A 14,401-nucleotide genomic window follows, 5' to 3' on the forward strand; every position below is an offset into this window, starting at 1 on the left:
TACAGTAATCGTTCGAAATCAACCTCGTCTTTCAGTTTATTTAAAACAACCTTTAACAAATTTAAACTTTGATTTAAACAAATAATTTAATCGTCATTCGTGACACATTTCAGTAATTATTGTATTCTTGAATTTCATTGATATTTTCTTACTTCTTAAAGTTGTTTATAATTCAAACGTATTTCTAGATGAAATAATAGGATAAGGGTTACACTAATAGTTTAGCTATTTTAATAACTATCCAAATATGACTCAGCCTTACATGTGCGAGCCGGAGCTGATAGCTGCTACAGAAAATGTACTGCCAGACCTTAACAATGATTTAATTCTGGCCAAGAACTTCCTCAAACAACAGAGCGCAGCTACCGGAGACTCTTTGTAAGTGTTTAGATAATATAAGTGATTTGGCTTTGATCCATACCTATTCTAGGCATTCAGTAGATAAGTTACGGCCTCACTAACAAACAGCGATTCTTTGCCGATGCCAATCCCTTTAAGCCGTATCCAGACGAGCTGGGCAAATCGACCGATTTGACCAGGAAAATAATTGGCCAAACTCATCTAGCGTCCACACGTACACAATTTAATCACCAATTTGCATTCCATAGATACTAACTTCGAAAATTAACATTTTTGTGTCCGCACCTGCTGATTTGATCGAAGAATCAGATTGGCGTTTGCGTCCGCACGGCCTGATTCGATCGGACAATTTCATCAGATTGGCGAAAAATTGTCTCGTCTGGACTCCGCTTTATAGTTTTCATACAGACTACAGTACATTTTTAGAGAAACTCACCACCTTCCGCATGATTACATTTACCGTATTTTCTCAGATACGACCACATGGTGGACCTCGTGCACAAGATCCTCTCCACAAAGCCTCCGGACGTCGTGGACAACTTCGAGCAGTACTCGTGGGGGGTGAAGTTGGACAAGTTCCGGCCAAACTTCGACCTGCTGAATGACGTGTATCTCGCACCGCCGCAATTAGCCACCGTGCGATTGCAAGACGACATGTACCGGGTATAATACTGCTGAATTATGTGAAGTATTTACAGTATATCTAACATTAAACAACGGGAGCTAGCTACATGCGGGGACGTCCGCGAATAAAGACGGACGGGATTAGTTAAGCAACGCATACTTTATGAAGCTGAATGTAAACTCTGGCTAGCTAGTTTTGTCAGTAGAAAAAGTCACGAAATTCTTACGAAAATTTGTATGGGTGAACGATTATTCACGCCTACATTTTTCAAATTTGCCACTTTTTCTACTGGCAAGTACTGGCTTGTTTGAGAATTTTGCTCCATTCCTACTAGTTTCGTTACTAATTAAAATGGCGTTATTTCAGCTGGTGGCCAGCAAGTCAGTACAGATGGACGGTATGGACCAGGAGGAACAGGAGTTGGATTTGGAAGAAGAGGGCAATAAAGCTCGTGTAGCAGATCTTGTCGAGCACAATTATTATTTCCGAGAGGTAAGTATAATCATATAATCATTATCGTTGCAAGTATAAGTTGAACAATTTTCTGTGCTTGAATGAATTTGTTTTAGTCGTAGTATTGACATCTAGCGGCGAGTAGTGGAATAACAAGTGATAGCGACATCTATTAGTGTAATGTCGAACTAGTTTGCATATAATGAAACGAAACCCTAGTTTACTTTACTATCAGTAGATGGCGCTGAAATAAATAGTTGCACTGCCATCTAGTGGTGAAATGGAAAACCTACATAGTTTGTTCATAGACCTAAAGATGGCGCTATTATAAAAAATTGCTATTAAAAAAAGTTTCAACACATGGTTAGTTTATCGATTGATAGATGGCGTTAGAAATAGTGATTACAGTTATTACTATGAATTGAATAATTTAAAATAAACGGGGTCTGTTGCAGATTCGAGCAAAATGATATCATAGATTGGTGCGAAATATTATTATGAATAATAATTATGACTATAATAAAATGACGTTATTGACAGGGCGGGTACGGTCTGCCGGCCAGCGAGTGCTTCGCTGTGTTCATAGCGCTGAAGATGTTGGGAATTAAGGAGCCCGTGGCCAATGTCAGGTAAGAAAACACGGGAAAGCTCGAAATATTCGCTATGTGCACGACACGTCTGGTGCTGCCCTAATTTTCTCGGACATTCTACGTTAAATCTTATGGAGTAAAATTAGTTCAAGCGGCTGCCGCTAGTACTAATGTCGGACATTCCATAAGATTACCTGTGTTTGTGACGATCAGCGCCACTTCCCCCTCCACCGACTTCGCCCTTGCCAATAGGGGCTTTACTTTTAGCATTTTACCCGCTTTATCACCCTTTAGTCACAACACTGTCCATAATAAATGATAAATGAATAAATAATAAATGATATGATATGATATGATATGATATGATAATATAATAGTCTCGTTCATATAAAATTATATTTCATCAACAGGTTTTTCGGTAAAATATTTGGCACGAAACAGAACTACTATGTCGCAGAAACGGACCTCACTTTAGAAGAGCTGGATAGAAGAATAAGGGTGAGCAAGTTTCAATAAGGGTTAGTTAAGGGCACCCTGGAGGTTTGAAGGGCACTGAGTTTAGTGACTTATTTGCACGGATTAAGTACTCTAATGAATAATCTTACCTTTGTGTAGGAATTCGAGTTGAAAGATATGCCAGGGGAAGGTGACGACATGGAAGACAAAGAGGAAGCTGCAGACGAACATAAGGAATTGGGTAAATATATCTTGCACGTATTTTTTTATACTCTAAATTTATTACCTATACCTACCTACCTACCTACCTTTTACTACATTTCATCTTTACGAAAATTTGGAATTAATTGTTACCGTGCATTTCAAGGATGTTTTGCAGTACCCGAGCGTGTTTGCGAACGGCATTTAAAAGTATTAGCGCATTCGCTGGATTTGGATGGATTATTTGTTGAATTTCGTGTCTTAATTTTTTCTATTGAAATTATCCTGTCTAGACTAGTAGGACGGCGTCCCATATCCGAGATTCTTTCCAACCAAACCTGTAAAATTTGTCTCCAGAGGGAGAAGGCGAAGCTAAGGAAGACCAGAACAAGGAGCCAGTGCCGCCGACACTGCCGCCCGTTCCTCAGCCCGCGTGGCAGCCCCCGCCGCCCATCCCGGTGGAAAGGCCCGGCCAAGGCGTCAATAAGAAGGTACATACATCACGTATAACTGACTACTGCTATAAGTAGTCTGTATCTTTAGGTAAGTATACAAATCACAATTAGTGAATAATTTTACGGTTTAGACTCATTTAGACATAGAAAAAATCTCAAGCCCCTTTCTCAAGCACTAACAGTGCGAGCAGCGACAGGCGCGGCTCACTCCGCGATTTCGTCGCTTTGCTACAGGTAGCTAAAAGTACATTCATTCCGCCCCAATTTTGAGGAAAGCCATAAGCCGCGCGTGGCGCTGTCGCCACCTAGCGGCCATATTTGTGCTGAAAGTAACAGACGCGTTTTGTTCTAGAGAGTGAGTCTTCTGTACTTAGTACTATTATTTATTCTGTGGCAGCGTTCATACGGCCGTGTATCGCGTACTGCGGCGCGCCGCGTCGCACGCTGCGCTCGCGTCGAGAAAACCAGTTGGGGGAGGAATCGTCGTACGCTCTTCTAAAGAGTGGAGCATTAAATAAATATAATATATTTGGTATTCGTATGAAAACTTGGAAGTGTGATGGGTGCTTTTGTTTGTCAAGTACTTATTTATAACTGTGTACATCTAGCTAGGTCATTTAGTAACATATAATGAATGGATTTGTTTCACAAGTTCTCATAAACCGGCTTCGATCGTCTCCTAGTATTTTTGTACACTGTTCATACGATTGCAGGTGTACTGGGTGTGCAACGTTCCCGGAGAGGCGTGGACGTGTCTGCCAGACGTGACGCCTGACCAGATCCGGGTGGCGCGGCTGACTGTGCGCTGCATGACCGGAAACTTGGACACTGAGGTGAAATATCCATCATAAGCATTCATATATTTCCTAATAGTATACTGATCGAGAGCTCACTTTATGACAGATCGTCTTTTAGTTCTAATTCTGTAGTAAATCGTCTTTTCTATTCGCTCAATGACGTCTTGCACGAGAGTCTAGGTAATCGACCAACCACTCTGAAACTGATAAGTAGTGATATTATTTATTTTATTTAATAAAAGTACATGCAGTGATATTCTTAACTATAATCATAGCCCCGCAAAACTTAACAATGAGTTTGACTGTGGGGTCATCATGCAGTCTCTGGTTAATATGTACCTTAATATAACTTTAAGTAGGTAAATTAATTAATTACTACCATGTATCATGGTAAACCACCCTACGACTGCATCCACTCGCTGTTCATTAAAGGGGCCCACTGATTACCAGTCCGCCGGAAGATATCGGCCTGTCAGTTGTTCGGAACTGTCAACTTTTTGTTCTAACTGACAGGCCGATATCGTCCGGCGGACAGTTAATCAGTGGGCCCCTTAAGTTCAGGATCCAGTCCAGGTACCTATGAGGTATATAATTGCCTCAACCTAACATGACTCGAAGATTGGTGGGATGGGATGAGTGAGTGAGTGAGATGGGTACCTACTGTTTAGTGGTACCTACTTAAAACTTTATTCTATTTTAGGTATTGTAGGTTTTGCGTTCTCATTTAGATTCAAACGTTCCCGCCGTTCGACGGTACAGAGCGCAACTACCTTCGCGCCCAAATTGCTCGCATCCAAGCTTCCACCTCGATCTCCCCGCAGGGCTTCTACACCTTCGGATCTGGTGAAGAGGAAGAGGATATTGACATGGAAGAGGGCATGGGTACTTAAACTAATCCCTCTTATTTAAACTTAACGTAACTTATTTTTAAAATGTGTTTTCAATTGAAAGACACATCAAGATTGTTTACCTTATTTCTAATGCTAAAAAAAACGAACTATAGTAGTTCGCTCCGAATAGTAACTTACATTTGACCACTGATCCTATTGTCCTCACCTATAATCCTATTGTACCGATCATTCTTCAACGATAAGTCATCGTGGAAAAATTCTTGAACAATCATTCCGAAGAGTCAGAGAAGTCGTCTTTACTTTATAGGTTTGATACCAGCTTAATCTGACGGTTTAGCATGAGTTGCGTTGTCGCGCGCGACTCCATACATCAAACGCGACTTCAAGTATGGACTCGCGCGCGAGAACGCAACTCATGCTAGACCGCCTGATCACGATAACCCCTTGATACTCTTGTCTTTTAGGCGACATAGCGTTCAACCCGAACCCCTTCTACCGCGGTCACACCATTAAAGACCTCCTGGACCCGGACATGACGTACTGGGTGCACCACGGCCGCTACATCTTGCTGCAGGGACGGACTATCTGGTGGAACCCTAATGTTGGGATGGTGAGCATCTGATCGTCGTCATATTTATCACATGACGCCATAGTCGTCATTTTCGGGATTTAAAGGTTCCATGTTTTTCGCATAGTGAATTATTTCTTTGTTTATTATATTAACTAAATTACAAATGCTGGATTGCCGTGTCTTGGTTTATTACAAGCGATCCGCCCCGGCTTCGCACGGGTTAACAAATTATACATAAACCATCCTCATGAATCACTATCTATTTAAAAAAAAACCGAATCAAAAACCGTTGCGTAGTTTTAAAGATCTAAGCATACTTACATAGGGACAGACAGACAGCGGGAAGCGACTTTGTTTTATACTATGTAGTGAAGCCATGGAACATCGTTCGGTTAAAAATCGGCTTCCTAGCATTTTCAAAAATATTAAATGAGTATTAATAAATAATTATTAAATGAATATTATAAGCGGTGGTGGCCGAGTGGATATGACGTCCGACTTTCAATCCGGAGGTTGCGGGTTCAAATCCTGGCTCATACCAATGAGTTTTTCGGAACTTATGTACGAAATATCATTTGATATTTACCACTAGCTTTTCGGTGAAGGAAAACATCGTGAGGAAACCTGCATACATCTGCGAAGAAATTCAAAGGTGTATGTGAAGTCCCCAATCCGCATTGGGCTAGCGTGGGGACTATAGTCCAAGCCCTCTCGCGCATGAGAGGAGCCTGTGCCCAGCAGTGGGACGTATATATAGGCTCAAATTATTATTATTATTTTATTAAATGAGTAGGTTCTGTATCAGTCTAGTGGCGCTATTACACAAATAGATATTTTTTAGGATGAAGCTCTAGAAGAAGAAGATGAAGGTCCTCCCCCCATATCGGCCGAGAGCGGCCCCGCCCTCATGTCTCCGCTGTCGGAGGACGCGCGTGTCGAGGGGCTGCGGGCGTGGACTCCGCGGAAGAGCACGCTGCTCACGCCCGAGCGGGCGGTGGTCACCATGCGGAGCAACGTGTGGCCCGGGGCTGTCGCTTATGCGACTGACGGGAAGTAAGTTCTGTCAGGCGTGGCTCATTCAGCGATTTCGTCGCGTCGCAACAAGTAGTACATCCGTCCCACATCAATTTTTTAGATTTAGGTTAGTTTTAGTTTAGTTTTATTTTAGAACAGTTTTTAGTTTGTATTTAGTTTAGTTGTAATTTTGTAGTGTGTATACTACACCATACCCACACACATACATGCGCATAGGTACTATAGTATTTAAGGCCTTGTAAGTGTTATTTAATGCATTATACGTTTATACTCGAACCTAGTTGTTTGTCTCAACGCCCATCCCTACATGGCGACCCTGCCAGTGCGGCCTCGTGCTGCACTGGCGGTGCGCTGCGCCAGCCAGAAATAATGGCCGTTGTCCTTGGTGAAAAATATTGGACCATTTGAATGAAAAGGGGAAGTTAATAAAAAAAAAATTAATATAATAAAAGGACTAATACAAGAAAAAGTGAAAGTGTAAGGTTGAAAGACTAATAGAACTTTGGTTTGGTGTTTTACGACAAATAAACATTATGTGTAATGTGGACGTAACTAAATAGTATAAGTGTTAAAATACATATATTAATATTTAAAATTGGACAAGTGGCGAAAAATCAGAAGTGGAAATGGACTAAAATAAAACAAATTATATTTTTTTTAATAAAAGCCTGTGAAGCTGGAAGTTGCAGCCGGGAGCTTGTTCGCGTCCCGGGACCCAGACGTGACCTTGCTGGAGATGGAGTCGAGGAGAATGGCGTGTGATTTTGTCACGGTCCCGCCACAACGGAAATGGAATTGAGAGATTTGGGGAAAGCCAGGAGCAGTATGACTATTTTAGGTTATGTTATAAGCAGTTGACTTGGTTGATGTTGATGACATTCTTTTTTTTTTCGGGGAAACGTCGTGTTATATTCAACAGTTATTTTAAATTTCTTTTTCGTTGGTTGTAATATTAGCAATTGCTATCTTGGATTTTGAAACAGTGTTTTTATATAGTTTCTCAATAATAATTTCCTTAGTTTTTGGTGATGTGTGTTATTTTTTTTTTATTAAATATGTATGCTTGATGACGAAATAACAATATGGTTAAAGGAATGGCACATATTCATAACGTTTCCTAGCTCGAAGTAAATTGAATGTATAGGTAATTTAATCTCATTTTAATATTTCGTGTTTTTATTTCATTTCTTTAACTTAACAATAGAACTTTTCTACACTTAGATACAATATTTGTCATAGCCTACAAATGAGGCGCGCCATCCGCGGCGCGTGTTCACATATAAGGAATTGGTATGTAGCTTCTGTTATTACATCTCAAATTTCATAGTCGTCGTGCACTGTTTTGAATCAAATATTTTTTTTGTTGTAATATTAAAGTTAAAAAGTAGAAAGAGTACTTAACACTTAGCACACTTATATTTTAAAATTTAAGAATGCGACGCAATATGTGCCTACTATTAACCATATACATATTATACTAAACTAACATTGTATACAATTTAGGATAATTTTAGTTGGGTTTTAAGACATTTATTATTATGAATCATAATGTGTATCGGACTTGACATTTTAATACGGATGTGACATATTAATACAGAGTTACGAAGTGGCTTCGTTATAATAATGAGTAAAATATATGGGGATGGTAATGTATCGAGATAATATAGGAATTTGTGAAAAGATGTAGTTTTGTTGGTAAAAGAATGTTTTGGCTTGTTTCAATGATGGATTATATGGGTAGATGTTTCGTTAGATGTTTTGTTATTGTATGTTAGAATGGTGTAGTGTAGAGGTAAAATAAATACGTAAATGGTTTGGTTTTAGAGTTATAAATGGTATGATGGAATATGTTAGATTTTTGGATGGCGATTAAGCATTTGTTGTTGGGAAAACTGATATATATGTAAGCTTTTCAAAGGACGATTAGCCTGATCAACTAAGAGTTGTTGAAATTCTTATACATGTTAAAGTTTTCAATGAATGAGTATTTTGTCTGCGATTTTGAATGGTTTTTTTTTTGTTGTAAAGATTAGGAAATTATGAATGATAATAATTGAAAAAAATGCCAATCGCATCTTCGGTGGCCCGAGAGGCGGCCTTGAGCGATTAGGTTAGCATGGGTACACCAAGACACAAGGCAGGTAGGGAATCCTTGGAGGTCTGACCATGATTCGATCGAGCATCAATCGTGGAGACTCCTTGGACACATGGAAGGATATAATGTAAGGATGTGTTAAAAGAACTGCCTGAATGAATAAATATAAAGTATGTTTGCGCGCTTAAAGAAAAGAAAAATACCTTGTGTCTTGAGCAATAAATAAATAAATTTTATTACAAGGTCGGCCGACCACGAAAAATGCGTTGTGTACCCATGTCACAAGTATGTAATGCCCGCTTAAGAGGCACTATTGAAATGAGTCTTCTATAATTATAATTATTAACTGACGTCAGAAAAATAAAATGAATATGCATAAAGTAGGTAAGTAACAATTTTTATCACGGATAAAGACATTTTTTTTTTTGCAAAGAAAAAAAACTAGGTGCCTAAAAAGAAACGATTTTTTTTATTGATTAATGTTAACATATATTATTTGTAGTTTTCTTTACATGTGTATCTTAAAACATATTTTTTTTTACTTTCACTTTGATAATTATATAGCTACTTGCATTGTTTCTTATATAAATAAAATTATTTTAATGTTACATTTTAAGTGTATTTTTATCAGGTTAGTTACTTATGTAAAATACTAACTAACTAAAATGTTTCGTATGCAAAAATATTTTATTATATTTTTTTTTTACATAATGTTTAAGGTTAATGTAAATTGTATTTTTTGTGTAAACAAATATTAAACTTAGCACATTGTTGCTACATTTAAGTCCAACTTCTTCTGCTATACTCGTAATAGCGTAATAAATGTGTTTTCATATATGTAATCTCTTATTTTGTAATGCAGTTTATATTTTTTTAGCTTATCTGAGTGGCCCACTGTATACTAAAAAAAAAATAGATTAACTTTTAGATTTTAATTATTTTTTTTTCTTCAAGGGGGGAGGTGTAGTGTGTATACTACACCATACCCACACACATACATGCGCATAGGTACTATAGTATTTAAGGCCTTGTAAGTGTTATTTAATGCATTATACGTTTATACTCGAACCTAGTTGTTTGTCTCAACGCCCATCCCTACAATTTTAAGTTGTTTTGTCATGTTTGTCACGTTTTTGTTCAATAAATATACGTAAGATTTTGACAACTCAATTTTGGTGGCTAGCCATAGGCCGCGCGTGGCGCTTGCGCCACCTAGCGGTCATATCTGTCGTAATCGTAACAGACGCGTTTTGTTAGAGAGTGTATCTTCTGTACGTAGTACTATTATTTATTCTGTTTAGTTTAGTTTCTTTATTGGTAAAAAGTATTTTACGGGTCACACAGGTACAATTGAAATAAGATAGTTAAAGTCCGTCAACCAAATCTTGTCAGTAGTAAAAGGCGGCAAATTTGAAAAATCGCGGGTTAGCAACACTGTGTTCAAATAATTCCAAAACGCGTGTCATCTGTGTTTTATCTGTGGAATGTGGATCGTGAATGACAGCCGTCACCTTATTTGTTTTCATTTGGTTTTCATTCTGAATCGTTTCTGTTTCAAGAGATATTTCTGCAGTCACCATTAAATACCAATACATTAAATAAGAATAAGCAAAGCTAAGGGGCCTACAATGTACAATCATGCTCGTTGATGGTAAACATTACTAAAAATTGAGGTTATGACAAGTATTGGAAGAACTCTTTCGAACTTTTAAGATTATGTTCAGTTTTTTTGTTTTAGGGTTAAAAGGCATAAATAAAATTAAAACGTATGCCTAAATCTATCCAACAAGACCATAAATTGTGTCCTGGAAAACGTCCATAGGCCCACATGTTCTAATATTTTCAGCAATCAGTTGTGACTATTTACAAAGGTAAACCTTTTAAACAGTATTAAGTGCCTTGATTATATCGCCGTTCTTTCGCAATATCTACCTAATCCATACATGTTTGTTGCAGGATTAAATCTTGCCCAATATAAGGCGTTCGTAGTAGGTAGTATCTTTTCAGACAATACTTACCTATGACGGTTTATGTACGTGTACAACGCAACCAAGTCGAAAAGTGACCCTTATCTTATTTACCTTTAAATTAAATAAACACCCAAATATCAGTTGTTTTATTTTTAATATGTATATTGTACAATATATACCAATCTAACAAATTACACAGGTATGTCATATTCATCCAGAACAGTACACTAATTTACATTAACAAGTGGCATATTATATTGTAAATAACAAATATGTGCACTATCTAATTATCTGCATTTTGATATGATTTTATTTTAGTAAACTTAGAAGACATAGATAGGGAACAAAGAGAATATAAGCACTACGATAGGGAGTTGTTTTTGATATCTTCAAATTTGTTCATCATTTTGATTAACATTGTTTTAACATCGCTTTTAAATTGTCCGCCCATGTTTCAATTTTTTTCAATAAACCGCGAGTGACAATTTGAATTGACGTACGCAGGGCGCGCTCAGCGGAAAAAAAAAACTGTTGGTTCGATGTACATTGCTGCTTTTCTTAGCGCAATACTGCTCTTTGAGTGTTGCCCTACTTTAGTTTGCTTTACATTGCTACTGACAAGATTTGGTTGACGGACTTTATTTACAATTCTAGATAAAAATAATACATTGGTCAAAGTTTACAAGTCTCTAAATAATGAATAATGATCGTGCAATAATTGTTAATATCTGTGGCACTACTAAGAGTAATTTAAAAGTGGAAAAATTCAGTCTTGGGTGGGATTTGAACCCACGACCACTGGATCACTAGTACAGTGCTCTGCCATGTGAGCTACCAAGACCGTACCCAATTCAGCGAATATCTCCACCATATATGAGGCTCATAGCGACATCTACCGTAAGAGTCCTACACTTCTTAAACGGCTACCAGAGTTCCAAATCATATTGGAAATTCACCAGTAACGATGCGCTATCCCAGATACTAAATTAATTTTTCCACTTTTAAATTATTTCGAAGCTTAATAGCATCGTTCTTAAACTTTTCTGCTTAATACAAAATTAATTTACTACTAAGAGTAGTTAAAAAAATTGAGTATTTTGTCGTGTCATTCCCAGGAACTCTGAGTGCATGTATATCGGCTGGGGGCTCAAGTACCAGCCGCCGAACTTCTCGCCGCTGCAGCTGCCGCGGCCGCAGGACGAGTACACCATCGGGCCCGAGGTCATGGAGATGCAGGACCCCTCCTTTGCCGACGAGGAGGTAAACTGTTTGATTTGATTTTAGGTTAGAGCATACCGAAGCATGCTGCTTGTGTCCAGGCTATTCAATTATTTAATAAATTACCGATCGAGTTGAAATCCATAGTAGATCAATGTATTTTTAATGCAAGGCTTAAAGCGTTTCTTTTAAGGAAGGCCTATTATTCTGTCCAGGACTTTATTAATGATAATAATCTTTATTGACTAAACCTACAACCTACATACCAAATCTGTAAATATTATTAAATTTGTAAATAATTGTTATAGTTGCATGATATTATTTAAGTTTTTTTTTTATTTTTTTTTTTTTATTTTTAAATTTTTAATTTTAATTATAATTTATATTCATATACAATGTAAATTGTGACTGAATAAAAAATGAAATGAATGAAATTGAAACTCTCAGAGCAGCGGTCGGCAACCTTTTAGCAGCCAAGGGCCACATAGTAGTTAACGAAGTTGACGCGGGCCGCACTTTGTTAATATTTATGACTTTGTCAGACATTGCCGTTTGTCAATGTTACATACAAAATAGCCAGGGAGGCTCGCGGGCCGCAAGTGACAGGATCACGGGCCGCAGGTTGCCGACCGCTGCTGGGTTAGAGTATTAATTGTAAATCTTTGAAAGTCATATTCTTCTTTATATCATGACATGAATCTTGATATACTCGTAAAATACATAGATGCCAGTGTAGCAATTAAAGATAAAGTAATAATTACTAATATATAGCAAGTTTATTGCGGTATGCGATTATTCTACCGACTGCGGCAGTTACTATGTCACCTGTGGTCGACCATCAGAGCATAGATTAGTATATATGTTATTACTGTAACATCACTGATGTTACATCAGAGTATTATATAATTAACCGCCAGAGTCTGATATATAAGACATTAACATATCCAGCTCATTTCGCCACAGTCTGATAAATAAGACAAAGATCTGATTTGGTTTTTACAGCACCTTATAACTCCCATAACTATGCCAACCTTACTCTGCGTGGTACAATTACTGTCGGTGGCGACACGAGCACGCTCGATCAAAAATTGCTGGCGGTTAAAAGGTTAATAAGGGAGCAATGGTGGCTGTCTGAGGTGCCATGGACGGTAGGCCTTATTGCAAAGATACAACCATAAGGCAGGTTACCCTAATCCGAGGGCCACGGAACGCACGCTAATACAAATAAATGGCGGTTAGCTTCGATCAACACGGAAGGGATGCGGCATTCGCACTATTTCCCCTCTGCCTAGGTACAAGATCAACTGATCTAGCGCGGGTAACAAACTAGTTGCGCTCGGATTTTAAACTAGACCGAGTCCAGACGCGCGAGTGAACACAGCAGCAGAAAAAATGCCTAATTGCTCGGTTTTTTGTTGTAAAAAGAGGTCGGGGACATCAAATTTACAAAAAGGTGTTACATTTCAAATGTAATATTTTTTTTACATGTCATACGTTTAATTACATTTAAACACAATTATTATATTTTAGTCTCATGTAATTGCTGGATTTATCGATTTTGCTCGCCCAGTGCAAATTGCGGATCGGTCGAGCGACAAATCCGACTTCTCATCTCTCAGAAAACAATAAAATTCTTTGACGAAAATGTGTTAGTGTGCGTGTTGTGACACTTGTGATTCGTCCGTACACAAAAACAGATCGAGGTGTGCAAGATTTGTCTGTGTAGGGTGTCATTTTCTATGTATTTGTGTCGTCATTACAGATTGGATTTTGTATGTATGTGTGTGAGAAGTGCGACTGTGTGCACGTTCCCCCCCGCGAAAAATGGCAGAATGATTTGAATGTCAAGATATCGCTTGGGCCTATCCCTTCCGACGTGTCGGAAGCCCGTGTTGATCGAAGGCGGTTAGCATTAAGCGTGCACGCTTGTAATTCGTAATGTGTTGTGCAGGCGTACCGCATCGCGCGGTTGCCTCCGCCGATCCCCGAGCTGCCGGGAGAGGGCGCTGGCGAGGGCTACGGGGAAGAGGGCGATGAAGAGGATGACTAATAATGTGTTTGTCTTTGTATTGCCTTGTCTACAGGGTGTAATCTAAAACGTGATACAAGATAATCAAACCTGAATCTTTTCATGATTTTGAACAACTTTTACTATGGGGTCAATTTTGTAATATTAAAAAAATTGAGCTGTTCCATAGAAATGATTTTTTTTGCAAAGATTTTTTTTCAAAAAACAGATTCAGGTTTGATTATCTTGTATCACGTTTTAGATTACACCCTGTATATTTATCTTTGCCAGGTATCTCCAAACTTGAGCCGGTGGCCACAAGCTTTGGCCTATCTCGTTATATCGTCAGATGACTCAGACTCACTAATTACCACCACAAGTTCATAGCAATAGTGTGATATGTATACAACTTACTTATACATGTGTAGGTAAGTGATGCTTTGCATTTTTAATTTGCACACCTGCACGCAGGTTGAATACGTGGAACTGTTGTACTTTTAAGACCTATTGTAACCGTGTTCTTGCAAATAAAAATTTATGATTATGATTATATTAGTACTAATAGAAGGTTGATTTTTATTTAAATATATTTTATTAATTAGTGAGTTTTGCTTGTCAACTGACGAAATGCATGATTGATACAGGCTTTTCATGTTCCCATCGGGCAATAGAGGGACAGATAAAGAAATTTCGATGTTCGATGTTGACGGTAGGCT

At 38.2% G+C, this 14,401-nt stretch overlaps 1 protein-coding gene across 1 annotated transcript; it reads left to right on the plus strand.

Moving 5' to 3' along the window:
* The first annotated feature begins 171 nt into the window (after window positions 1–171).
* On the plus strand, window positions 172–13,735 carry LOC134655847 (radial spoke head protein 6 homolog A). Its single transcript, XM_063511338.1, has 13 exons — window positions 172–378; window positions 834–1,023; window positions 1,352–1,477; window positions 1,979–2,067; window positions 2,439–2,526; window positions 2,644–2,725; window positions 3,043–3,176; window positions 3,854–3,973; window positions 4,666–4,819; window positions 5,253–5,398; window positions 6,201–6,412; window positions 11,575–11,719; window positions 13,629–13,735. The coding sequence occupies exons 1-13, from the start codon at window positions 248–250 to the stop codon at window positions 13,725–13,727; spliced, it is 1,716 nt and encodes a 571-aa protein (XP_063367408.1). The 5' UTR covers window positions 172–247; the 3' UTR covers window positions 13,728–13,735.
* Window positions 13,736–14,401: the final 666 nt, after the last annotated feature.

This window comes from Cydia amplana, chromosome 17 (genome assembly GCF_948474715.1).
Source record: "Cydia amplana chromosome 17, ilCydAmpl1.1, whole genome shotgun sequence".
Taxonomy (NCBI): Eukaryota; Metazoa; Arthropoda; class Insecta; order Lepidoptera; family Tortricidae; genus Cydia; species Cydia amplana.

Bases quoted from the DNA above. Each gene is read 5' to 3' on its own strand.
- LOC134655847 (XM_063511338.1), top strand. From the start codon at position 248: ATGACTCAGCCTTACATGTGCGAGCCGGAGCTGATAGCTGCTACAGAA. The intron at 1,024-1,351 runs GTATAATACTGC...GCGTTATTTCAG, and splicing joins TGCAAGACGACATGTACCGG to CTGGTGGCCAGCAAGTCAGT. The intron at 3,974-4,665 runs GTGAAATATCCA...GTTCTCATTTAG, and splicing joins CCGGAAACTTGGACACTGAG to ATTCAAACGTTCCCGCCGTT.